Source organism: Simochromis diagramma, unplaced genomic scaffold, assembly GCF_900408965.1.
Source record: "Simochromis diagramma unplaced genomic scaffold, fSimDia1.1 OVJJ01000321.1, whole genome shotgun sequence".
Lineage (NCBI taxonomy): Eukaryota > Metazoa > Chordata > Actinopteri > Cichliformes > Cichlidae > Simochromis > Simochromis diagramma.
This window is the reverse complement of record NW_024386772.1, coordinates 1,721,944-1,748,642: the sequence shown is the minus strand read 5'-3', so window position 1 is coordinate 1,748,642 and position 26,699 is coordinate 1,721,944. Positions and strand designations below refer to the sequence as shown.

Here is a 26,699-nt window from a genome sequence, read left to right as displayed (position 1 = left end):
GGAAAACACGCGAAAATAAAGATAATATAATAAAATAATAATAAATATAATAAAATAAACTCATATCTCGACTTTTTTAGGCTGACATGCAATATGTGAGGCATCACAACCGCTTTCATTTAAAGTCACTTTATCGTTATATAAAAATGCAAAAATAAAACATTACAAGGTTTTGGTTTCTCAGTCAGGAGCTGCTGCAGTTTCACAGGAAACCTTTTGAAACTTTTCTACCTATTTTATTGATGTTTGCAATAATTACCTTTGTACTGGGTAAAATGATTTCGCACGGCTGGGGATATTTCAAGTCTCTTTGAAGTGGGGCCGTGCGAGGTTTGGATCCACGGTCAGTGGACCTGTGGCAGATGGCAGCACCACCAACCGACACACTGTAGTAATGTTATTAGTCACAGCTTCACTGAAGAAAAGCGTAAAGTAACAGAACTTCAAATGATAGCAATAAAGTATACCATCTATGTCTTTTGCAAATATTGACACATTACGAATTATCAGTTTATTGTAGTGTGACCTCGTGGTCTACAGACGTAAAGTACCTGAACATCTATAAAACACTCATATTTGCATATATCTGCAAACATGTGCACTCGATTGGCTGTGCTCTCTGTCCCCGCAGAACCCTACAGTCCAGCCGTGTGGGTGATGATGTTCGTCATGTGTCTCACAGTTGTGGCCATCACAGTCTTTGTCTTTGAATACTGCAGTCCAGTTGGGTATAACCGCAGCCTGGTCAGTGCCAAAGGTGAGTCTCCTAACCCGGTCCAGTCCATCAGCGCCTCAGCCCTCGAACAATTAACCAAACAGAAACTTCATGCAAGCATTACAAGGACACAGATACCTGCTAATTGGGGCTCATGATCTATTAAAATAGTGCAATTTTCCTCCAATTTCCTCCAAGACTTTGACCCGACACTCGTTGTGAGGCAGCTTGTTTTACGCTGCGCGTTGTGTACCTCAAGTCGAGTGTTTTGACCGATGCACAAAACATTATATTGATAGAGATACGTTGTAATGGCCGCTATGATCTTCGTGGGTCTTCATTAGATGGTGCCTTGCAGGGAAAAGCCTGTTCTAACGTTTGAGTCTAAGGTTTATTTTGAGCACCTGACGGTTCTTTTTACTTCCCATCAATGAACTCTCTCCACACTCTTTTACGTGATTATTGTGTACGTAGCAGAGGAGGTTTGATGTGTCTGAGGTGGATTGGTTTGCTGCATAATTTGCATACTTTTCATAACCGAACCACGTCCCTGCCGCAGTGGTAGCCCCTCGTTCAGGAATGAGCTACTCAATCTGTTTTGGCCGGTCCTTCTGTGGTGGCTACTGCAAACCGTCATCTAAAGCAATGAAAAGATATTGCAGTAATTGGTGTGTTTTGCCATTAAATATAATTAAAAGGTTTTGTAAACTCATGAGATGAATAATGATTTAATCCGGCTAAAAGCCTCAGACTCTTAGTTGTCAAGGATTCATTTCTTCTTTAAGGTGAATGTTTGCCAGGGGATAGAAAAAAAATCATCTTTTGTTTAAATTAAATGATATATTGGTAGCAACATTTACCAAATACTGTGTTGGGTACCGTAATGAGCTTTTCTCTAATGGAAAATGAACCTGCATTTAGGGCTCAGTGAGGGTCATTTTGGACTTTGGTTATTTGTATCCATGAAAATCTTCTTAAAATCTTTGCACCCACAAAACCATTTTACATTTTTATTTTTTCTGAATTCGCAAACATTCTCGGAAAGTTTAAAGCGGAATTTAATCCATGCAGAAAATATTGATCAAGATATACATTTTCCATTTTAAACTAGCAAACAAACTTTTTTCCAGTATTCAGCAGCAAAATACCATTTTAATGTAATTTTAAAAACTGATTTAAAACATGGCAGACCTGACTTGTTAAAGGTTTCATATCCAATCCTGTTTACAGTGGCCACATGTTGGATCGATGCCTGGTAGATTGAGATTAAACTGCAGCGTCTCAGAGCCATGTGGGTCTATGAAGTATTCTATAATGGATGAAGGACATATGGGTTAAACCCATTTAATCTTTATTACAGCAGTCTTTATTTTTATATATTCTATAAAGTACGACATATATGATGTCACAAAGGTAACAATATAAACAATAAAACAATAACAATAAATAATAAAACACCAATCATGTTCTTTTTGACATGTAACTTGAGATTTACCCAACTGGTGTCTTTGTGACCATCAGCACATTCAGTTACATATTATTGCTGCATAAGTCAGTTTGATTTAGACTGAAATACTACACCAATAACTCAAGTCCAGTCAGTAATATTTGGGTAATAAAGAGTTAAATGAAAGCTGACATAGGCAAACTTGGACAACGTTCTTTTGTATATACTTATCTAATCAAATACCAGTTGCAGCCGGTGTGTTCTCAAATTGCAAAGAGTCACATCACAGATGGCGCAAACTGACTGAGATAATCCACAAATCTTCACCGGTCCATCTCAGAGTGACTGCAGTCGATCTAATTTGTACAGTAACCGTTTGGAGACTGGTTGCCTCCCACCAGCCAAGCTGTGCAATCACCAAACTACTAGGCAACTACCAATTCTCAAGGATGTTGCCTTCCTATTTCTAGTTTACTGTGATTGAGCCATTAGGGGAAAAACTCAATTATCATCAGAAGTGAAAGACTGAACAATAAGTATAACTATGTTTGTTCATCCCTAAAGTTTTCTCTATCACTAATATGTTACCAAAAAACACGTCAAGATATTAATTAACAAATAAATATTTTAAACGTGTTAGATTTCACAGATACTTGGGTCATCGTCTTGGTCGGTACTAAATCGTCCCCTCTTTACTTCATCCTTTCTAGATCCCGGAGGTCCCACCTTTACCATCGGGAAGTCTGTGTGGCTGCTGTGGGGAATTGTCTTCAATAACTCTGTCCCTGTTGAGAATCCAAAGGGTACCACTAGCAAGATCATGGTCCTGGTCTGGGCTTTCTTTGCCGTCATCTTCCTGGCTTCCTACACAGCCAACCTGGCAGCCTTCATGATCCAGGAGCAGTACATCGACACAGTGTCCGGACTGAGTGACAAAAAGGTACAGACCTCTGTCATTGACCGTCCTGAGCGTGTTGCTGTGTTTAGTGTACAGCTTAGGAAAGTGCTCTATTTTAGGAGTGCAAACAACATGTGGCAGAGCTATGAAGTGTAAACATCCAGAAATGCCAATGTCATAGCTGTGACTTTCCACTTTCCCTGCAAAACACTAAAGGGTTCACACAGTAAGTGGGGAAATTGAATTACACAGCCAGACTCTTTGGAAGGTGATGTCAACGGAAAGCCTGTGAAACATAATACACAAGTGGATTTTCTGGGTAGACGGCGATTATATTTTTCTGGTATTATCTTATGCATATTTGTCTGGCCCGGGGATGTGTTTTATAGGAATATTGACGAGGAAATCCATGTTAAACCATCAGCACAAAAAATGATTTGCAGACTTTTTGCTTGCAGGCAACTGAAGGGATTAAAGAGGCATTTGAGGAAAAGACCAAGCAGTCCGCCGCTCATTACGAGTCTAGCAAAGTCATTTACAATTCCAGTTTCATCATACATTAACTCTGCCATGCAGCGAAGGAAACAGAATCAGTCTGACAGTGAGCCCATAGATTATTAAAGGGAATTCTGCATGGCAGCATGGTGGGAAGTGAGCGCTCAACTGCTGTTGGTCCAGCTGTGCCGAACCCCTTAGGTTAAGTAAATGTAAATGAGGTACAAGAAGACACCACAGAACGTGACCTTGTATCAGAGGAGAGTGATAGAGACAAGCTCAGCTACTTTCAAGACACTGCAGTGTTGAGGGAGATGATTACCTCGTTTGTCCAGAAAAGGCACTTCACTTACACAACAACTTTTTGCAAGTCGGAAGTCGGTAACACGTCGCTACCCCGAACTTCTTTTGGCACTGCATCTCTAACCTTTAAAGTAGGGGTGTAATAATTCTCCAAAACCACAGTTCATGCCATGCTTTTTCTTCAGAGTTGATGGTGAAAAATATTCATTATTCTGATGGCTTTCTGCAAAATCTTCATCCAGGTGGATTCAGGGTCTGAATCAGTCTGATACTGATAAACATCAGGAATACTGTGTCGTATATTTGTTCATTTTTGACTTTTGGACAATGCAGATGTTCAGAAGTTCATGTCTGATGGCTTGAATTGTAAAGATCAACAGGTATCAGATCAGCACCTACTGACCAATCAGTTCTTGAGACAATAGCGTCACCCTGGAAGATCCCTGGGACCTCTGTGTGGCTACCAGGAGGGTCTAAAGATTCTTATTTGCAGCTTTAGTCCTTTACATTTCTTCTGTTGGCTGCAAACAATTTCACAACAATTTTATTGTTTATGCTCCTTAATATAAAACCCTAAAGCAGGACGTCCATTTGTACCTGCGGACCTTATCAAATTTCCACGCTGTCTAAGCCAGGCATGTCCAACACATTTTACCCCGTGGACTACATACGGCCCACTCCCCTGAAGCTCCCGTCTGTCAGTGTAAAGGAGTTCAACTACACTTGCGATTTCAACAGAACGTCTCAGTTTTTCTCCAAGGTAAATAAATGTTGCTTCAGTAAATGAAAGAAATCTATCAGCGCGACTCTTTGGGCTTAAACTGTAAGAAATAAATGTGTAAAATTACAGAAAAACATCGGTTAGCTCACAGCCTAGCACTGTTTTTTGGTTTGTTTTTTTTTTACTGTAGATCCAAATGTTTTTATAGCAGACGAGAACTTTTCTGTCATTTAAATGTTTTTCTATTACTTAATTACTTCAGTGTACCAAGAATGACCATGTGGGAAGTCTTTATTAGTGAAAAAACCTCTAGTGGGCCAAAATGCTTTTCCGTTGCTGGGCAGATTCTGGCCCCTGGGCCGTATGTTTGACATCCTTGGTTGGATTTTGTTGATCATTCTGCAGATGAAAAAAATGAAAACTAAAAATCTTCCGCACATCTAAAATTTAATAAAATAAAATAATTAATTGGTGCCTTAATGACAGAGCGCTAATACTAGCATTAATAGTTCAGCCCTTTTCATCTTGGCTTCAGATAGGCGATACTACACTACTGCACACTGACTTTCAGTCACTCATACAGGCGGTTTTTCTGTAGCAGCTGTGTTGGTTTCAGTCTGTATAGTCAGTGTAGCCTCTTATTTTTAAGATAATATAGTTTCATGTTCCTTTGGGGGAGTCTTATTTGTGGTCAGATGATGCCAATGACATCTCAGTCATGAGGACATGATTGAAAGCCCTGGGTTGATTTATTGAGTTGATAACCACCTTTGTGTGACTGCTTACCCTGATTGCCAGTGTTGGAGTAAGTGAGGTGAAATGATATCCTGGGTATGTTGTACTTGCTTCGTACCACAGGGCCCCGACTGACCATTAATAACGCTGATCCTGGGCTGATGTCAGCAGCCTGTGCTGCAGCTGATGTGATTTCCTCCAGAAGTGTTAGCTTCTGCCATGCAGACTGCAGCAAATGTCATTTCTCTGTTTTCTCATATTATCTGTCACATTATCAGATTTTCACTGTAATATGATTAGACAGTCATAGTAGAATTTGAAAAAACAAATCACAATGATTATATTATTATGAATCCTAGAGAAAATTAAAAAACAGATAACGGGACTGGTTAAATTAATAACTTTGTTTTTTGAGCAACGAGGTGACGAAACGCATAACTGTACAAACAAATATAATTTATTTACATATCAATCTCTGTGCATTTTGTCACAATATTGATATTTCATTTCTAAATATGAAGACGGGATACGTTACGGGTGGAGACTGCACTGGTGTTCCTCATAATGCCAACACTGTAACCTGTACTCTGCTACTTCGGTTTCTTTATTTTAACAGCTGACGATTTGTGTTTAATCTCAGTCTGTTCACGAGCGCTCTGTCTTTCTGAGATGCACAAATTTTATACAAAGTAACCGGATGTTCAGCTTGTAATCAGACACAATCAGCTCCAACAGAACAGCCTACAAGAGCTACATCTAGACGCTAAACACCACAATACAGAAGCCACCAACCAGCATTGTGGAGCTTAGTTGTATTGTTTAGTTGTATTCAATTTAGAAAGACTTCCTTCAATGAAAAAACAAAACAAAACAAACAAACAAAAAAACTTCGGCATGCTGTGAATTATTTTGTCTGAAAACAGACAATATTGGATCCAAATATCAAGTTTTTTTTAATGGAAATTGTAATCATCACATTTCAGTTTTTCCTTGAGCCTTCTTGTTCTTATTTCTCTTTCACATGAGGAAAAGTGCTTCCTCATAAAACATCAGAGTGATTGAATAATCTATGTCTATATGCCATCGTCTCTCCTGAGACACTTATTCGATCAACAGCATTATTTTTGTCATTAAAAATTGTTATTCTACTTCCAGTTTCAAAAGCCGCAGGAGCAGTATCCTCCATTCCGCTTTGGTACCGTCCCAAATGGCAGCACAGAGCGCAACATAAGGAGTAACTATCCCGAGATGCATGCCCACATGGTCAAATACAACCAGAAGGGAGTGGAGGATGCCCTTAACAGCCTCAAAACAGGGTAAGTGTCTGCCAGGAATCGTAAAAAGTCTCCTCACAGCAGACGTGTGACTGAAAGAAGAGCCAGACAATTACACGATGGCCATTTGAGTAAAAATCCTTTTCTTTACCCTGCTAGGAAACTGGATGCTTTTATCTATGACGCTGCTGTGTTGAATTACATGGCTGGCAAAGATGAAGGCTGTAAGCTGGTGACAATTGGCAGTGGCAAAGTGTTTGCTACCACTGGTTATGGCATTGCACTCCAGAAGGATTCACGCTGGAAACGACCCATCGACCTGGCCCTGCTCCAGTTCCTGGCTGATGGTAAATTCTGCATTTAATAGATTGCTTTAATATTTGTATTTGCAGTATTCCCACAAAGCTGAATAAGAAAAAATTCTAATGATTGAAAGCAAAACCTATACTGTTGTAATAAAAGGGCCACACAATATTATTACAGTAAAATGTATCTGAATGAGAGAATGAAAGATCATAAAAGCAATAAAGAAACTTTCATGAGATAAGATCAAATGTGATTCATTAGGTCCTTAGGCAAAATATTGCAAAGCCTCGGGCAAAATCCCCATAACCTTTGGCAGAATATGCAGTAGGTAAACATTTGGATAATAAAGCACACTGTCAGACTTATCACTGCTCAGATCAGCAGCAAAGGCACACGATTTAGGCAGGAAGATTTTTATTCTAGAGGGAAGAAGAGGAAGACAACAGCTGTCGTAAACATAAAGATCTCACAGTTTTTGTGGAGGCAGTTTAGGAAGCAAACAAATGACTGAGCCAACACTGTTGGTGTTGCCAACAAATGTTTTCAGATGATCCGGATGGTGGTTTATGTTTCTTTTGATTTGTAGCTTTATTTTTACTGATATCGCTGCTAACATGTTTGCTAGAGCCAGCGATGTGAAAGCTTTCTTTGCAATAATAGCCATAAGGCTGGGCGATGGTCTCCATCACTGGATCATCGTATCGTCCCCCTGAGAAATCCCAAATAACCAATGGCATCGGTGCAGGACATACAGGGGCTGGGGGTTAAAGTTCACTTGTTAAGGTAGCACTTTCCACCCTCTGTAATGCATACTGTACTGATCGAACAAAACAAACAGAGCACTACAGCTGAAATACACACACCAGAGAGCACTTCCCTTATCCAACATTACGAGAGACGCTGCAGCAGTTGGAGAGAGTCATTTATACAGCACAAAAAAAAAGCATGATTTAGACACTGTAATTAGTGAGAATAAGTTGAAAGTTATCATTTGATCAGTTGCCTGGATCTTTTTTGTAATTAATTAATTATTTAATTATTTAAGGTCGTTCTGAGTCCTCCAGTGTTTTTTCATATGGGAAAAATCTCACCTGGTTCTCCTCTAGTGTCCGCCATGACCTCTGCATACATACGTAGTATGTAGTAGAGGCTGTTAAGCTCTAATTTAAAAATGAAACCATCCTTGCGTTTTCTCTCATTTTGAGATGCACCAGTGCAGCCATTCCACACATGCACATTTATTCCAAAGGAAGCAGAAGTGCGTGCAAGGGCTTGTGTGTGCATGCATGCGTGCACCAAGACAAGTCCAAGTCGCAGTTGTCGGCAACATGTGGAGATATCGCATAACATAGCAAGATGGATAATAGGCTTGTAATGCCTTACTTGCACTGAGTCTGCCCCCTCAGATTGTTGTCTGCATCTGCACAAACCTAAATGACTATAATAAAGGTGATCCTGAAACTGAAAAGAAACGCTACCTTGGTCTTGTTTTCTGCTTAGTTCAATATGGACTTTGCATGAATTAAATTTACAGAGGTGCATTTCCTTCTTGCAGCCAGGTAAATGTTACCCATGCCCCCACCTGGTCTGTGGGGCTGCAGTTTGAGACCCCTTGTTTTAGACAAACAACCGCTGTCTGCCCAGGATTTTTCAATTTGCAAAAAAACAACAACTTTACTCCGTTTTATCTGGGGTACTGATTATCTGAAAGAATTTCATTATCCCATGTGAATGATGTCCAAAGGAGATTGGAGGGTGTTCTATTACTCCCTAAAAATACTGCTAGTGTTATGCAAATAGAGCTTAAGCCTGTATTCTGTGCTCCTCGCTCACAGGTGACACACAAAAGCTGCAGACCGTCTGGCTCACTGGCATCTGCCGTAATGAAAAGAAAGAAGTCATGAGCAGTAAGCTGGACATTGACAATATGGCGGGGGTCTTCTACATGCTGCTTGTTGCCATGGGCCTGAGCCTGCTGGTTTTTGCTTGGGAACATCTCCTCTACTGGAAACTACGACATTCAGTCCACAAATCAGAGCGCTTGGACTTCCTCCTAGCTATCAGCAGAGTAAGTACCCAAGTGGTTTATGTTACTTTCATCAGCCACGTAGCTTTAAAAAGTGCATTCATGTGCTGTCAGTAAAATCTAAAAAACAATCTATAATAATAATAATAATAATAATAATAATAAGTTCCCAACAAGGAAAATTCACCCAAACAGATTCAGTGCTCATGTTTACGCAAACTAACGGCACAAAAATTCACAATTGTAAAAAAATGCTGTATCCTTTGTGAGGTCTCCTTCAAAGTAGAGCATTAAAAGACATCGGAAATCCAGTAGGTGAGTAACACAACCACAAAAGTTCAAGGGTAGCAATCCATAAAAGCAAGACTGTAAAATACAGTGAGCTTAAAGCAATGAAGGGACTTCAGGGATACTGGAATAAAGTGGCAGTCGTGCTGCTGGTGAAACTGAATCTAAATTGCCCCATTAAAAAAAAAACAAAAAAAAAAAACTTCATCTGTGTGTCTAGTGTAGTCAAAAATGAGATTAAGTATTCCAAAGAGATATGCAATGTGGATGTAAAATATAGCTGATGGGATAAAAGTGGAAAAACTAATATGGTAAGTGCACGATCAGCAAATCGCTCATTTATATTCCTGAGATGAAGCTGTGTCCAAACAACATTTCAATCACAGCAACACGCACATAAACCATCAAAACAATAACGACTCTCCTTCTGCAGTTACAGCTTTCTGTCATTTTTTTCCACTTTACTAGGTCAGCATGTCAATAAAATCTCTTTTTTTTTTAATCCCACTCAGTTGATGAAATTGCCGGTCATTCTGGTATCTAATGAAGTTTACACATATTAATATTAACTTTCCACCTCTCCGCAGGGCATCTACAGCTGCTTCAATGGGGTAGAGTCCGCTGACCACAACGGGAGCATACAGAGTCCAGACGTCACTTCTAACTATACACAAGCCAATATGCTAAAGATGCTTAAAACAGCCAAGGACATGGTGTCCTCTGCAAGAGTGGAGAACTCTTTGGATAATGCCACCAAAACAATAGAGAACTGGAGCAGGCGGGGGGCCGACAATGTGCGAGCTGCCCTGCCACCCAGAGTTACCACCACAGACATGACTCACGGACGCCTGCCCTACATCTCAAGCATCACAGACAACCATTCTCCGTACCCTCAGAGGGCCATTACACCCACCTTTCCCATTCATTATGGGGATTCTTCATCCCAAACCCTCCTGGATAAGCCCCGGGTGGTAACTCGACCAACCCCACTCCGGTACACGCTGCCCGCCCGCAGCAGTCAGCACATCTTAGAGAGGACTCTGCCCATCTCCAGTCTCAGCAGCCCTCACATCGCCATAAGGGATCCTTCTCCTGCCGGACCGTCAAACCCCCATCCCAGCAGCAGGCTGTATGTGGAGAACCAAGCCCGTCACCCCATCTCTCCTTTTGCCACTTACAGGGACTTCCAGATGCCAGATATCTACATGGAACACAGAGCACCCCTGAGGAGGAAGTTCAGCTACCCCCCTGACTGTGTGAGCCGCAGGAGGAGGTCCCATAGCTATGTGTTTGATGCTGCAGACCCGAGAGTAAGAGGTGATTACGATGGACCTCAAACCTGCCTCGCCGAGCTGAGAGCAAATCACCTCCTAAGCAACCACGCCTCCAATGCAGCTGCCATGCCTTGCACCGCAGGACACTACCCTAGTGGCAGCACCAGCTGCAACTCCTGCATGAAGTCCTACCTGGAACCCGACATGGACGACATACCACTCCTCGGAAAGGACAAGCTGAACCGCCGCGCCTCATTCCTCAAAGCCACATGGGGCAATGACAGGATCCATCAGGTAGATGAAACAAAGCCTTCGACATCCACATCTCCCCCGACCAGAGGAGACATGCCTGACCTGTTTCCACGGGTGGTAGTGGCTAACCCCAAACCCCACAAGCTATATGGCAGTCTGGGGCACAACCTGTCCTGCTACCCTTTGGCTGCTGAGCCAGCCTACTTGGACCCAGCCCACATGGGCTCCTACCCCTACAAGCAAAAGCTCAAGTACTCCGAGTCCACCCGGCTACCCTCTTACAGGGAAGCCATTCTGCAGAACGCAGCCGCCCTGCGCCGTTCTTCCTCCACAGTGGTGCACAGACACTATTCCACCTACCTGAACTCGTACACAGACTTACCCGTGTACGTGGGGCCACTGGCTCAGGGACCGTCCCAGTTCTACAACAGTTCCAAGGACATGTGCCACTTGTTTCCCTGTACAAGCCACTGCCCAGACAATGCAGCAATGCTGCCTCGTATGAGTGACAGGCAGATGGTTTACCACAACAATATGTTTGGGGCCTACGATGGCACAGGAAACAGGGAAGACCCAGGCTCTGGGCCTAGAGACCGGAGGCAGGTGTTGGTTGCGCGAAGAGTCAACAGTCCCTATGTGCCAAAGCCCTGGGGTAGGGTTTCAAGCCTGGAGTCTGAGGTCTGAACCACCATCCTTAACAGTCCTCCATTAGGCTCTGTGACTGAGCCCCAAGGAATGCCTGGAGGTTCTCCCCTCAGCCTCTGGTTAAAGCAAAAATAAAACTCTACACCAACAGTGTATTTGAGAGCATTGACTCTCAATTATCAGTGCAATAATATCTTGGGCAGTGATATGTAAAAGGAGAAGACACTCAAAAACAAGTTACTGCTGGGACTTTATAAGCCAAACTGAAATACAAATTTTAAAAAAAGGCAATGTTGAAAAGTATTTAATACATAAGAATTTAACCCGTTGATTGTTATTTAAACGATTTTTAAATGCTGTGTTGCTATGTGAACGAATACTGGGAGACAATATACTGTAGCCTCTCGATCTGATTACAACTTGTGATTTTCTGCTCTCATTTCCTACAAATTATTATCTTCAGTTTCCCACCATTTCGATTGAGTGATAAATTATCGATATGATTTTGTGATCAAACCACTGACATGTCTTCCGAAAATTTCTAAGTCCACGACCTTGGGCGCACCGTTGTTCTGAGACTTTCTGCTCCACTGGTCATTAATGTAATTTGACTGAGATTTTAAAAAGGGAAAACCATATAAAGTATCATGTATTTCCATTGTCACACTACCCTTTAATAAAGAACAAGGCCATCAAGGGTCTTTTGGGATCATCCTCTGTCCTCTTCATCTGTGTCCTCTCATATTCAAAGGACATATAAAGAAAGTGGTTCTCTCATTTAAACTTGAGTTGTATTATGCACACAGTCCATCGAATCATACAGAAAGAATAAATACAGTATAGTGGAACCATTTTTCAGTGAAGCAGCCTAGGGTCTGCTATTCCACAGATCACTTATAATCTACAGACATTTAAACAAGACTTGGTCAAATCAAACAAGCGGTTTTTCCTAAATGACCCTGAAGATCAGTACATATGGTAACTAATACAGAAAGACAAGGAAATTATTTCACCTGGGAAAAGAAAAGAGAGGGATGTTTATCCATTTACAACAACAAAATCTGTATTTTTATGTTGTCACTGAAAAGTCTGAATTCCCAAAGGAGCAACAGAGGGTTCAAAGAGTTGCAGAGCTTAAGAAATATCTTTCTGTAAGCCGAATCTCATATTTTCTAATGTTCAGTCAATGTTTTAGTAGATAAAACAACTGATTCACATTCACATATCAGTCAACATTGTTGTTATTATTGTTCAAATGATAAAATCCCTACAAAAAATATTGCTGTACAAGAGGTACAGCCCTGACAACTGCCCAAAGCAGAGTTAACTTCACTTCCATATCTGTCCTGACTTGATCTTAGATGTGTTTAAATATTAACTGTAGGCTCAAAAGCCATGGCGTTTTGGTTTCAGCTACAGTAACATGTAAAAAGATGTAAAAAAATGTAAAATGAGAAAGTTGCAAACAACAGAACATCCCTTCACACAGCTCACAGCATCCGTCTGGGTAACAAACCATAAGATCAACACTCATTCACACAACAGTCGTGTGCAAACAGCTCAGTCAGGGTGCTGCTGTTGTATCTGGCTGCCAATCTCTAAACACAGAGAGCTGCCCCTGCAGCCGCAGAGAAAGGCCGCACTCGAAATAAAACGAAAAGCAAAGGCAGTATAAAAATCAGAAGCACTGTAAGTAAGAGGGAAATGAGGCATTTGAGCTGAGATGGTAAATATTACCACATTTTTAAAAAACGAGAGTAGGAATTTGTCTGCGGAGATGTCAATCCAAATAATCCATTGGTTGATTAGGACAGATCTATGTCTATGCTAATATTTAATGTGTTAATTCACCAATATTTAATCATAAGCTGCACATCTCCACAAACTGTCATGAAATTTGGCCTGGTAGCTTTTCCTGCGAACTGACACAACAAAAAATAACCCGACTGATGGCTCAAATAACCTGTGTTCACACTCCATGTTGTTCACAAAGCACCAACTGCATGTGCCAAGCAAAAAGCAAAAGGGAAATGACTGCAGCTCAGCCAGCAGAATAAAAGTTTACAAAGAGTTAAAACAAACACCGCACACAGCAGTATGAACGCTCAAAGCTTCAGCCAACAGATACCAGAACAATCAGCCAGGAGCAGATCTGCAGAGAGCAACGAAAACAGCCAGCAGCGTCAGCAGGCGCACTTCAGAACAGCAATTAAACAGAGCCCCGGCAGAAACTCACCTGTTAGCAGAGGCAGTAAACATTTATCGTGCCGAGGGTTCCCATACTCAAAGCAGCAATGAATATTTCTGATATTTACATGCCTAAAGCCAAATTACAGCATGTAACCATCACCGGCTTATCCAGAAGCAAAATAACACAGAAGACAGGCAAACTGTGTCCCATGTTCAATGCTACACATTCTCCATGTGATTCTGCTAAAGAAGTCAGAAATTAACCTCCTAGGACCTGGCGTCCACATATGTGGACATCACATTTTGGGTTATTTAGACCAAAATATTCAATTTTGCTCTACAAGGGCCTGATATCCACTTACGAGGACATTATACTGCTACTGTTCTATCAAAATTTTAATCAAATATCCTCATAAGTGGTTCTCATTTTTCTCAGAAACCAAAACTAGGTAAAAAAAAATTAAAATTAAAATTTAAAAAAAATTAGTAATTCTTTGTTTTTAACATTCATCAGGTCCCAATCAGCCCAAATATCAAAGAGAAATTAAAAATGCATGCCGTGGAAGAGTTCGGGTCTTAGGAGGTTAAGATTTGATCTGTGTGTTTGTGTCTATGAGGCATTCGTTTTCATTAAATAACAACTCTGAGAAGTATGGAACTAAGACACAACTGGACATTTACAGTAAACATGATAGCCGGCCTGACCTGGCTGATGTTCATCTGGGTGTCAGCTGTCAGTCTTCTCTTCCACCCTGCACAGACAGGAAGTAAAAGAATTGCAAATAAAGAAAATGAAAAAGAGAACCTGAAAACACATAAAAATGATGAGAAAAGAAATAAAAAAATGCAAGATTGAAAATAAATACATGACATCTGGTCCATAACACTTCTCCATCCTCAAGCTCAGAACTTACTATGCATTAGCAGCAGGCATCATGTATAAGAAACAGTAATCCAATAAAAATACTGTAAACAGGTAAAACGGCAGTATTAGAATAAAAGCAAAAAGGTAAAATGAAAAAAACAAAACAAAACAAAAACAGGAAGCTGGCATCTTGTTTATGTTAACATGTTCTGAACTTCATTAATATTATTTGACTTCATATGTGACTTGAAAGCGGAGAAATTAGACGCTCTTTAAACTAAGAACAGGCAGTAAAGACTCTCACACTGAGCTGAAATTAAACTAGTGCAAATACATTATTACTGTATGTATTTATGGACCAGTCTTTCCTTATTTCAGTGACAGATACAACCCCAGCAAATTTCTATTGGATGAACTTCTTTCTTTATTATTTATAGGGTGAGCATATTTTGACTTCCAAAAAAAGAGGACACTTGGCCCAATCATGAAGAACTTTAATAATACTGTTTGTTTATAAAAACATTGTTAACATATTTAAACGATGCCTTCTCTGTGTGGTTAATGAATGGCGAAATTCAAATGTCATATAGGCTTTTACAAGTCAACAAGCACAAAACGTTGGCCACCCTATTATTTATTTATTTATTGGAAGAAATCATTTAGCCTGACTGTTAGCTAGCAAGCTCGGCTCTTAGAGCTAATCAATTACGCTAGCCGAGATCACCTGTGCCCGACAGAGTTACACTGACCGCTGGAGGGCTACTGTCACATGAAAATTACAAACAACACAACGTTTAACAGCAGAAATAATCTCATATTTAAAGGATTTATACGAGTTTAACACAGACGAACGTACCGAAGCAAACAGGAGGAGAAACCGCGGTCCAAGTCTGGAGACACCAGCAGAGGGCGCTGCTCCTACTGACAGAAAACAGTGAAAACTAAGTTAAAAATCCAAAATAATTTAATATATTATTAGTAAAAAATAAATAAATAAAACATTTAATAGTTAATAGAATCGGGCTTGAATACATGGCAGTGAATAAACCCATTTAGGGGTCATCTACCTCCATCTCACCCTATCCTATACTCTGTCACGCCCATCATGTCCACTCTCCCTCCTCTGCGCATGTCCAAACCACACCTGTGTATCCCGAGCTGCCTCTCTGCTCCACTTATTTCTCACTCAACACCTCCAGCTCAGCCTCCTGGCTTTTTTCCGTTTAAAACATGCACCATCACAGGTCTCACTACCATCTAATAAACCTTCCCTTTCACTCTCACTGCTTTCCTTCTGTCACAAATCACCCCTGACTCTCATCTCCACCCACTCCACCCCGTCTGCACGCTCTTCTTCACCTCTCTTGTGCGCTGGCGTGTTTGTGGATGGTTGACCACAGGTATTTAAACTCATCCACCTTCACCACTTGCCCTCCTTGCATGTTCACCCTTCCACCTGTCTTCCTCTCATTCACACACGTATTCTGTCTCACTTCGACTGACTTTCATTCCTCTTCTCTCCAGTGCATACCTCCACCTATCCAGGCTCCCCTCCACCTGCTCCCTACTCTTGCTACAGAACACAGTGTTGTCTGTGAACAGCATAGTCAATTTAGACTCCTGCCTGAGTAAAAATTATTAATTTCAAATTCAAATTCAAATTTTATTTGTCACGTACACAGTCATACACAGTACGATATGTAGTGAAATGCTTGGACAACTGCTCGTGACCTAAAGAAAACAAAGAAAACAAAAAAGGAAAAGGCTATGAATAAGATAGGAAATAAATATGAAAAATTAAAAAGGGTAAATTTAACTAGGAAGGAATAAAATATAAATTAAGGTTAAAAATGAAATAACTGTACAACACAAATTAGAATGAAGGGTAAATTTAACTGGGAGAATAAGATAAAATATATAAATTAAAGTTGAAAATAAAATAACTGTACAACAAAATACACAATATAGAACTATATAAGAATGTATGAAGAAATATAAATAAATATATACACAATAACAGCAGCGTGATTTAAGTAATGAAGTGAAATTTATAAGTGGAAGTGGAATCAAGTAGCTAAATTAACCTTTGCTCTATAAGTCTGAACAATAAAGTATTTTATAATTTTATTCTTGTTTTGCTTTTATTCATTTTGTAGTAACAAGCATACAAGAGATACAGAGAACACAAAAAAATGTTTTACTGCTTTCTACTATGTCTTGTAACAATTTTATTTGACTATAAGGTTTAAGCATATTCTTGATATTTTTTCTTCTTTCTCCTTTTATGTCACAACTTGTTGGAAACAGATCTATAAAAGCAGAGCACCCAATAAAATGAGATTGTTACTGAGGTATATTATACAGCTGGTATAATAAAAAAATAAAAAAATATTACCAATGGAGTGAAGTGAACACAAAGGGAAAGGGGGGTCGGACCTCTTATATTGAAAAAAGAAATTGTTCTAAATGTAGTTTCTGATTTGTCAGACACACATATGTGAATTATTGGTTTAAAAAGTGTTAGTCAAAATCAAACGCTGAGTAATGCAAATCTGAGTTTTACTACATGTGACACATAGAGCAAAATGCACAAATAAATATGTTTCTGGAATGTCTCTATTTCCTTTTGATGGAGGAACCGGACATCAGCTCTGTATTAAATTTCATTTTTCTGCTTATGCTTCGCTTTGAAAAAACATTACAGTTTGAAAAATCACCTTATTTCGCACCAGCTGACAGCATCACATATATCCTGTATCAGCTTATTTCAGCTTTAATTGAAGCGATGTTTACACTGAGTGTTCACAGCCAAGAGTCCTATGTTTTTCAGGATGTATCATCCATCAAATGGACATATCAGAGATATACTGTGCATCAGTTACTGCAGATCTTTCCAACTTTTCACTAGAATTTGAAATAAAGTTGGATGGGCCCCTGCGCTGTCGGTCTGCGGGGAGAGCTGCCGCACTGTGTGGGGCATTAAAACAAAATTTTCCAAATCTGCAGGAAAATACTGCAAAAAAGAAGTTTGATTTGCTGGCGAACACACGTTAAAAGCCTTCAGACAAACTTTATTTTCACCCTGACATTATTTCAGTGTTTACACCAATTGCTGAGCGGGGCTGAAAGCCACACTCAGTTCTTAATCCTATCCAAACACAAGCTTTATCGCAAAGCCAAACATAAAAGCCTAACACTACACTATGTCCCACTGAGTGTCTTTCTGATACTGTTTGAAATATTACAGCTCACAGTGCTTGATTTAACATATGTGCCACGTCAGCACATTGTAAAGGAGTCCGCTGGCCCTAATCGCTCTGATTTACTCAAACGTAGAAAGAAAAAGTCAAAGCCATGAGTGCAGTCTGTGGCCCATATTGATGCAAAATTCATATCTCTGCGTCTCATGCCTCGGGCTCTCGTGTGTTTTCATCTTGGCTCCAAGACAAACAGCGATATAATGGTGCAGCGATGAGGCGTTTATGTATTCTGCACCGCTCTCTGAGACCTGCGGAATTGATGTGAGGGCTGGCTGATTGCAGTGCAGTTGATAAATGATTCTACACATGCACGTAAAATATGACCAGCAATTCGCTTTGTCCAGAATATCCACTCACGTGCGCTGTAGCAGTCCTGACCCGCGAGCTGCTGAAGATGGTGAAAACTATTTTAAAACAGCAACGCTGTTTTCAGAGTTACCACCCTGGAAGAGAACACTATCATCATCACTGATTACTCACATTAGCAGTCAAGTGTGAAACATTTACACAAGTGACAAGAATACATTATATTAATAAATACAATCATATAGTTAACATGACAAAAACAGTTTCACTGCAAACTTGTCAAATGAAAAAGACTTGAAATGAGTTATGCTAAAAAAAAATACTAAACAACAAAAACCTGTGTTTGAACTAAATATCTGTGTGAAACAAAGACTCAGGTGTTCAGTCCACAAAATAATCATCCACATACATCATTCATGGACTTTGACATAATTCAGCACAGTGTGTGCTGTGTTTCACTTCAACTGTCCAATGTGTGACCCTTATCAGTATGGCTCTCTGCTGCCCATACTCCACAGTCCAGACAATGTATGTTAGATTCATTTATGTTGGATTAACGAGTAATTCTAAATTGACAGTAGGGGTGGGGGGAAAAAATTGATACTGTGTAGTATCGTGATATTTTGTTTGCTAATAATGTATCGATACAGGGACAGCAGAAATCGATATTTTGTTACAAAAAAAGGATCAATGTGCTCTGACTTCAGAGCATGTTGATCCTTTTTCTGAGCAAGAATCCTGACACTGTCCAAATGTGTTTAACTTTTTTTTGGCAGCAATAAACATGACAGTTTACTTATTTTAATTTAAGACATGTTTTATTTTAATTAAGTTTAAAACTTTTTTATTTAATGTAAAATTATATTTTGTTTTAATTTACTTTCAAATTCTTCAGTTGCTGAAGGGGCTGCATAGTTTTCATAAATTGCATAGTTCAGAATAGCTATAATTGTACCAGATGGTTGCATTCAGTTAAGTTGGACTAGACTGTAATACAAACCGTTCAGTTTGTCAACAATAAAACTGACTGAAATGAGAGAAAGACTGAGTGTGAGACTTTGATATTAGATAAAATGAATATTGATAAAGTTTACCTTTATGTACAGAATCTGAATATCGCAAAATATTTTTAAATTTTGCAATAATATCGTATCGTGAGTTAAATATTGTGATAATATCGTATCGTGGGATGTATGGTGATTCCCACCTCTAATTGACAGTAGGTCTAAATTTGCAGTAGCCCTGCATCACACCCGTGGTCTACCCTACCATTCATCCTGCGACAGCGGCAATGGGCTCCAGTCCTTCGTTTACAAAGGTGGTACACATCACACATGGATTTCAGGACCAAAGGTGCCATGATCTGAGTGTCTGGTGTTTTTCCTGTGTGGGTCCTGTGGTTTCCTGTGTTCGCCCAGCAGAGGGGCTTTTAAGGCCAGCTCAGTCCTCCAGTCTTTGACAGTCTATCAGCTTCCTCACAGTGGTAACTACGCCTCTCGTGTCTCTTGCCTCGTACTTACCCTTGTCTCTTTGTGTCCCCAGTTCTCTCGCCTCTGATTAGACTCACCTGCAGTGCAATCTCCTGGCCACTATTGATAAAATTCACCAAGCCTGCTTACAAACTCATTCCTGGAGAAGGCAACCACTCACCTGCTGGCCCTCCTTTCCAACATCACTCCTGGATTTCCTTTCAAACACCCCGCCATTCAGGCAGACGCTCACTCCGCCACCCTCCCTGAAGCCTCTCGCACATTTTCCAGAGGATGAATCCCTGTCCCAAAGGTGAGATCAGACCTCTCATCGAGTGAAACCGCTAAATGTCAACTGCTTCTCCACAGAATCCAATAAAGTCGCCGTTTCTCTGAGAATCTTCCAGCAGCTTCTAAATCAGGTGCATTTCAGCTCAAAGACAGCAAGCCGATTAAGCGCACTGATTAATTCACAGCCTTTAATTGTGCATAATTAGAGAAGAATTAAAGAGAATTAATTTGTGTGCTCTGGGCCTGTTTATCCTCTGAAAATCTTTGAGCAGAAAATTCTGTTTATTCGTGGTTCCTAGAGTTCCCTGCAGAGTGCACCAGGCTTTCTGAATTTTCAGTGAGTAATCAGTCTGCAGAGCCACAGAAATCATTCACAGTAATGAAAACTAGTGTTCACAGTACAGAAATAAAAGAAATGGGATTTTAAGGAGGTAACAGTTAGATCAATTACACGTAGAAACGCCAATCTTTGAGAGCAATCGATCTGTGGCTCTGGAGCAGAAGAGAACTGTGTCAGAACTTCACCTGACAGACAGGCAGCCTCGTGTTGTGTGATTAGGACGTGCAGTATAGTAATAAGCTGCAGGATCCCCTGATTTCTATTCCTCATTTTCAGCAGATATCCCCATAATGTGTTTCCTGCGTATCCAAAGAAAAGCTTTGATTATATTTGAAAGTGGTTTCTGGGTTAAATGCTCCGCATAGCTGCGTCTCAGCATGCCGTGCTCACTAATGGGAGCTGTTCACTGATATCACTGGCTGATGAGTGCTTTTCACTGTGGCTCGGTATCATATAGAAACGTGACTTCTGATTGGACAAAGACAGATTAATGCCATAAGCACTTAATAAGTGTGAGAATCGAGTCTCGGCTGAATAAACTCATTCGGTGGAACTTTAATGTAAATCTCTACAGGCACGTATTTGAACTGGCCAGCATTCATTCAGCTGAGCCGGTAATTACTGAGTAATTCTGTGATCTGTGCTTTAATTGGTGACAAATTCATTGCCTCTCACTCCCATTTAAAATGTATGAACTCATAGAAGGTGGGTGTACAAAGATGAGCCATGCAAGACGATTTATTTCCCAATTTTTATCACATAAATACTGGACAAGATTACATCTAGTGTCAGGGGATTGTTTATGAATACGATTTCACTCTTGATTCCCTCTGCATATTGGAAATATTGAAATTAGACAGTCACAGGTACATCTGAGCTGCTGATGTGCATCCACAGTGAGAGAAAAGTTGACTAAAGGCCTCAGGCACTGTGCTGATGTCCTATCACCGAGCAATTAATTTCACACTGTGACTCCATTTGGTTATTTGCATGAAGGATGAACCAAATAAAGGTGCAAAATATTTTATATTTTTCATTTAAAACATTGAACAAATAACAAAATGTATTAGCAGACTCCGACGGCATGACAGGCAAAGACATCTACGTATTGGAATAATAAATGTATCTTAGGTTTGCATGCTAACCAGCTAGCTCTGTCCTCTTTTATAGATATAATGAGTCACTGAAGCGTCCCGTCTGCCTGCAATCCAACAGAGGGAAAGGATCGCTCTGAGAATAGTCTACACTCTTGATCAAAGTCTTTCCAGAAGCAAGTCCACTTGGCTGCTATATCAGCAACACCTCAAAGCAGTTAAGGCCAAACCTCATTAACCCAAACAGTCTAGCCTAGCAGATAGGCTTCGCTGTAATTTTAATCGTCGCCAGACAGAAAAATTAGAGGATTAAAAACAACAACAATAAAGTTTTAGAGCTTTTAGAAAAATGACCTATTATAAAAGGTTTAAAACGAAGAAAAATATGTTTCCTTTGTGGCCCAGAGGCCAATCATAATCTCTGCTCATCCCACCACAGCACTGAATAAGTGCCAGGCCAGCCGACCTCATGGACACTTTAAACCAGAAACAAGCGGATATGTTGAAGCTGTGCTGGACCTCGGCTTCACCCATGTTAGTGAAACATCGCACTCATTGGGAAGCTGTTGGTGGCAGAGCCGGGACGATCTAGCATTCTGTTTTAGGCTCTTTGAGTTCTACGTCCCGTCATGTCTCTTATGATGGCAGAAAGAATGAAAAGCAGAAGCTAACGATCACTCGAGAGCAGGATTAACACGAGTCTCTAGCGTGGACTTTCTGTTGCTCCGTTTCCCTGTAGGTCAGTTACGTTCGCCCCTCATCTCGTGAAGCACGGTGTCTTTTGGCAGTGGAGCATGTGACTGAGCTGAAGCACTAGTGAGATGGAGCTGTCGCTCTCAATGAGACGGGTTACTGATGAAGGAGGCTTATTTCAACCCAAACCACAATATTTTCTGAATTCTAACCAAAAATCAAAATAGTTCAGTTGGTTAAATGTAAAAGTATGAAAAAGCAGTGAAAATCAAATAAAGCAGCAACTGAAAAAAATGCAGATTCAATCACAACAAACAAAGGGCCAAACAAGGTCTTGGCTGATAATCCTGAGACTAATGCCGCCAGTACCGATCCGGTCAGGCACAGCGGCGGTCAGGAGGCACGACGGAGGAGCAACCTGTGGTGCTATCCCTCAGCTTGAATTAGCACAAAGAACAAACAAGGATTTGTCACAATGAAAGAGAGGAGGAAGTAACGAAGGCCATAATGGTTGAAACTTATTGAGAGATCAGATCAGATCTGATGGTGCGCAATGACCAAATGAGTTCTGCTGGGACACAAACGGCACTTTAACAAGCTCACGAGACACCAGAGCCGAGAAGACGGCAAAGAAAAAGTCACTTTTTAGTTTCTAGTTTTGCATCCGTAAAGGAAAAGAGTCCACAACAAGGTAGAGAATGTCGGTCACACTGTTTCGGTTCTGCTTTGCTTGTTTCTACTGCATCTACTTTACCCTTCACGGTTTTCCTCCCAGACCCTTCTGATCAACCCACAGACAATGTGTTAGTGATGTGTTTAATCAAACCACCTGGATGTGTAAGAGCTGGAAGATGGCCAGGCTTCACACACACACACACACACACACACACACACACACACACACACACACACGACCCATCCAGGCCCTTCTCATTAGCTTAGCCGTGATGTGTGGACCCGAGCTGACCAGCTGAGCCAGTTTCTGCAGAGACCTCAGGCCTGCTGTTTGTTTGATGAATCCTTGAACTCCCCTTCCACTGCAGGCATGACAGCTCTGTGGATGGAAACACAAAGCCACAGAGCGTGGGGGGGTGGACAAAATAACAGAAACGGCACATAAAAAAAAGATATCTGAGCTTTTATCTAACCACATCACACCTCCCAAGTTATCAATGCGGGGAAGTCAGATGTGTCACCTTTAAAAGATGCCTGGTAATCATCACCTTTTAATATGAAAGTATTCAAAGAGAAATGATGCAACTGAGCTCCAAGGTGCAAACAGTCGGTGCTGCACTGCAGGTGTATCAGTCAAACACAGGATGACTTAACTGTGGAAACAAACTCCCTCGTGCATGGGTCATGAAAGACTAATACTAATAAAGCTTAGGTAAGAAATATGAATTTGTAAAAATCCAAAAATGTTAATAAAGGTTAGAATGAGAGCAAACACTGCAAAAAGTCTGCAAAGCTCAGGAAAGTGAAGTCCCTGCAGGAGTGTCTGAAACCTGCTTTCTCTGTAACAGGATCTCATAGATAACGGCCCCCAGCTGCCTGGCTGTCAGTAAACACCTTACTGATTAGTTCATGAGTTCAAATTTAATTTAATAGAACATGATGATTGTGTTTTAAATTGAGGTCTTTATTACAATAAAAAGGATAAGATGATGGGTGTTTTAAGGTGAGCATGCTCCACACTGTTCCTACACTCCGTCATCACAAGATCGTGACAGTGAAAACACTCACAGCTTCACAACAGTCTTAAGATATGTTCTGATCTCAATAAATATGTTTATACTGCACGCTGAAATTACGCAAACCATATTAACCCTCTGAGGTCTAATTCACCATCGAAATGACCCAAACCCTGACCCTAACATTAACATATGTGATTTTGACAAACAGAGAACAAAGGAAATAATAATTCCAGCATGAGAAAATTTCCTTTTTTGGTTTTTAAAGGCAGTTTTGGTCCCGTCTCCAAGATACAGGCCCGGGGTCGGGTTCGGTTTTTCCCCTATGATGACTTGGTGGTTAATTTCACATTACCATATTTATTACTTTTCTTAATTACCTTACTGATGGATTACGTGACACGTGACTGACAGACTTTGACAGCCATCAGGAAGGAGCTGTGATAATGGAGTGGAGTCACTTCATCAGGATACACTCCATAAACATTATTAACTGTGTGCTTCCCAGGGGACGAAGCCAGGGTGAGCTGCTGACATGAGGTCAGAGTGTGCAGTAAATCAGGCTAATGGACGCACAAAATATGCAACGGTGCAGAAAGGTATGGATCAAAGGAATGGCGTTCGCTCACTGATCAGTATTTCAGAGCTTTTTATTCAACATTAAGATCATCACAGGGCCAAAATACAACTGTTTTTGTCTCTTATAGTTCACAAAGTGCTCTCTATGTTCATATGCATTCTTATTATTAAACCTGCAGGCGTCAGAAATCTAAATAAAAACTGCCAGAATCTGTAAATAGAGCCGTCGTCTGCAGCTCTCCCCTCAGAGAAAACATGAGCATATGCACCAACCCAGCTCTTTTATTGGTTTCACATGGGATTCAAACCCCACCCTGCAGGTGAAAAAGCCCTCAAACGGCCAAAGTCTCCTGTCATCAGGTTCATTTTCGTAAGTCTTAAAGAACAGAGCCCAAAGGAGGCGTGGGAGACTAGTTAGCTCTGTCTGTAACGGTTCACAGAAATCAAATGCATGGCAGCAAACTTCATAGTCCAAAATCTTAACCTTAACTGGCACGTTTGGAGTCATGTACAGGTTTCCACTCATCTCGGCGAACAGCATTAACAAGCGCCAGGCAAAGGGCAACGTTTAAAGAACAATCAAAAAGGTCAAACGGGAGGAGAGTCGATAGAGACGTGTGGAGAGTAAGAAAACAGCTGAACTGGAATCAAAAGAAATCAGGAGGCATACAGTGTAGGAACTGCAAGGGAAAAAAACAAAGCAATCCAGCAAACGCACAAAGAGAAGCGGGGGAGTGTAAATGCTGGGGTGAGGGGTTGTCTTATTGCTAGTGGTGTTGCAGAAAACCAGAGGGAACAAACAGGGGAAGTAAAGGAATGAATGAGAAGCTGGGATTGCAAAATGAAACAGGAGGTGGAAGAACAGAAACCCAAAATACATACAAGTATATTTACAATTGACTGAAATGTCACTATGAATGTGTTTTTGTTGTTCTATCTGACTGAAAGTGTTCGTATGATGCTCCACCTGCAATCTGTAAACGAACATTAACAGTGGAGTGCACTTTTACCTTAACATGAGTGAAACATGACGAATTATTCAAGCATTTGTCAAAACAAAACAGTTTTGAATGATGTCCTCATGTCCTCTTATGTCATTTACTAATGTGGTCACGCCACAATCAACTAACTCTGTTTCTGTCTGCAGAGGATGGATCCGTAAGCCCGTCAGGGACGCGCTATTACCAGCCTCTGGTTGTTTGGCCTGCGGGCGTCAGTCTGCCTGGGTCTTTTATTTGTGGCAGATGCCTTGGCATCTGTACCCAGGCCAGGAGCACTGGAGCAGATTGGTGGCCGTGATGGTGCCTGTTTTTCATCATTCGTTAGCCAAGGCCTGCAGATAAGCCACCGTCCCACAGGGGCCTTCCTCTGAAGCGTACTCTCAGGAAAAGATGGTGGGCCACATGTGAGGGTCTGTGGTGCCAAGACAGCAGGCGAATGAGATGATGGACACAGAAACATTGTCACTCTCAGACAGTGCTGGTATGCATGCTGAGATTAGATTATGTAATCTGTTCGACGGGGCTCTTATCTCGTGTGGAATAGTTTTTCTTCATCAACATCCAGTTATAAATGAAGCGTATGACCGTGTTCCATAAGGAAGCTGCGCCCCTGCTTTATCTCTGCTCAGTTCTCTTTGTCACTCTGGTTTTCTGGTGCCGTCAGAATCACCTCGATAATAATTTCCTCATCACGGTTTTTGTCCAACGATCCATCTGCCTGCTTTCTGCGAGCCAAGCACTCCCTGACTTTGTCTTTTATTTCACTGTAATTCTGACGCTTTGCCTTTCAGGCCTGCGCTCTTTCAGGCTGTGCGAGGATCTCATCTGAAGCCTGCATCCGTCTCCTTCACAGCCATCACCACACCACGGCGACTCTGAGATGACTGTCGCCTACCTCCACCTGCTGCTCTGCTCTGTGATTTCATGCTCAGGCATAAAAATCTACTCCAACTTTCTCCTTATTACCACTCAGTGGTTTTGGAGGCACTGAATTGTGCGATACTCAGAACAGCAGATCAAAAGAGTCCTTGTGTGTTTGCATGTATGCTCAATCAAAATGTTATGTATGTAATGTAACAAAAAAATAATTTCCCCCAGGGATCAATAAAGCATTCTGATGCTGATTTTATTTTATGAATATAGTAGTGAATATATAACAAGCTTGAGCTGAGTTTAACTGCCGACTAAGCTAATGAGACTTCCTGATAACGTAGCACAACATCCTCTTGATAGAATAGATTTTTATTGTCATTGTTACAAGAACAATGAAACACAGTTTCTCTCTGTTAGCAGCTTGTAGACTTTTACATTAAAATTCCTTCAGAATAAGAGGGAAAAAAAAGAGAAACCAAAAAAATAGACTTAAAGTTAAAGAGGTGCCTACACTGAGAGTGTGTGTATGTATGTATGTATGTATGTATCTACACAGATATGTACAAGTTACAGTTATATATGCCGTATAAAGGAGCAGGTGCAATATGAGGACCTAGTGATCGGTGGTAGCGCACAATGAATAGGAGGCAGGGCTACAGGTAGGCTGG

The 26,699-nt window shown here is 40.8% G+C and overlaps 1 protein-coding gene and 1 long non-coding RNA gene across 3 annotated transcripts in view; one reads left to right on the top strand and one right to left on the bottom strand.

Moving 5' to 3' along the window:
* grin2ca (glutamate receptor, ionotropic, N-methyl D-aspartate 2Ca) overlaps window positions 1-11,588 on the top strand; it is a 71,840-nt gene extending 60,252 nt beyond the window's left edge. The window contains exons 7-12 of one of the 2 annotated variants that reach the window (XM_040039567.1): window positions 632-757; window positions 2,873-3,102; window positions 6,470-6,630; window positions 6,748-6,935; window positions 8,730-8,962; window positions 9,796-11,588. In XM_040039567.1, the coding sequence (XP_039895501.1) occupies window positions 632-757; window positions 2,873-3,102; window positions 6,470-6,630; window positions 6,748-6,935; window positions 8,730-8,962; window positions 9,796-11,418 (2,561 nt within the window). In that variant the 3' untranslated portion in view covers window positions 11,419-11,588. The remainder of the gene's footprint in view (window positions 1-631; window positions 758-2,872; window positions 3,103-6,469; window positions 6,631-6,747; window positions 6,936-8,729; window positions 8,963-9,795) is intronic. The other variant, XM_040039558.1, reaches the window with a different exon arrangement.
* On the bottom strand, window positions 630-15,591 carry LOC120738458. The gene is made up of 4 exons (XR_005696981.1): window positions 15,502-15,591; window positions 15,291-15,355; window positions 14,275-14,321; window positions 630-3,087 (listed from the first exon to the last, which is right to left on the bottom strand). It is a non-coding gene; the product is annotated as an uncharacterized LOC120738458 (long non-coding RNA).
* Between the last annotated feature and the right edge of the window lie 11,108 nt (window positions 15,592-26,699).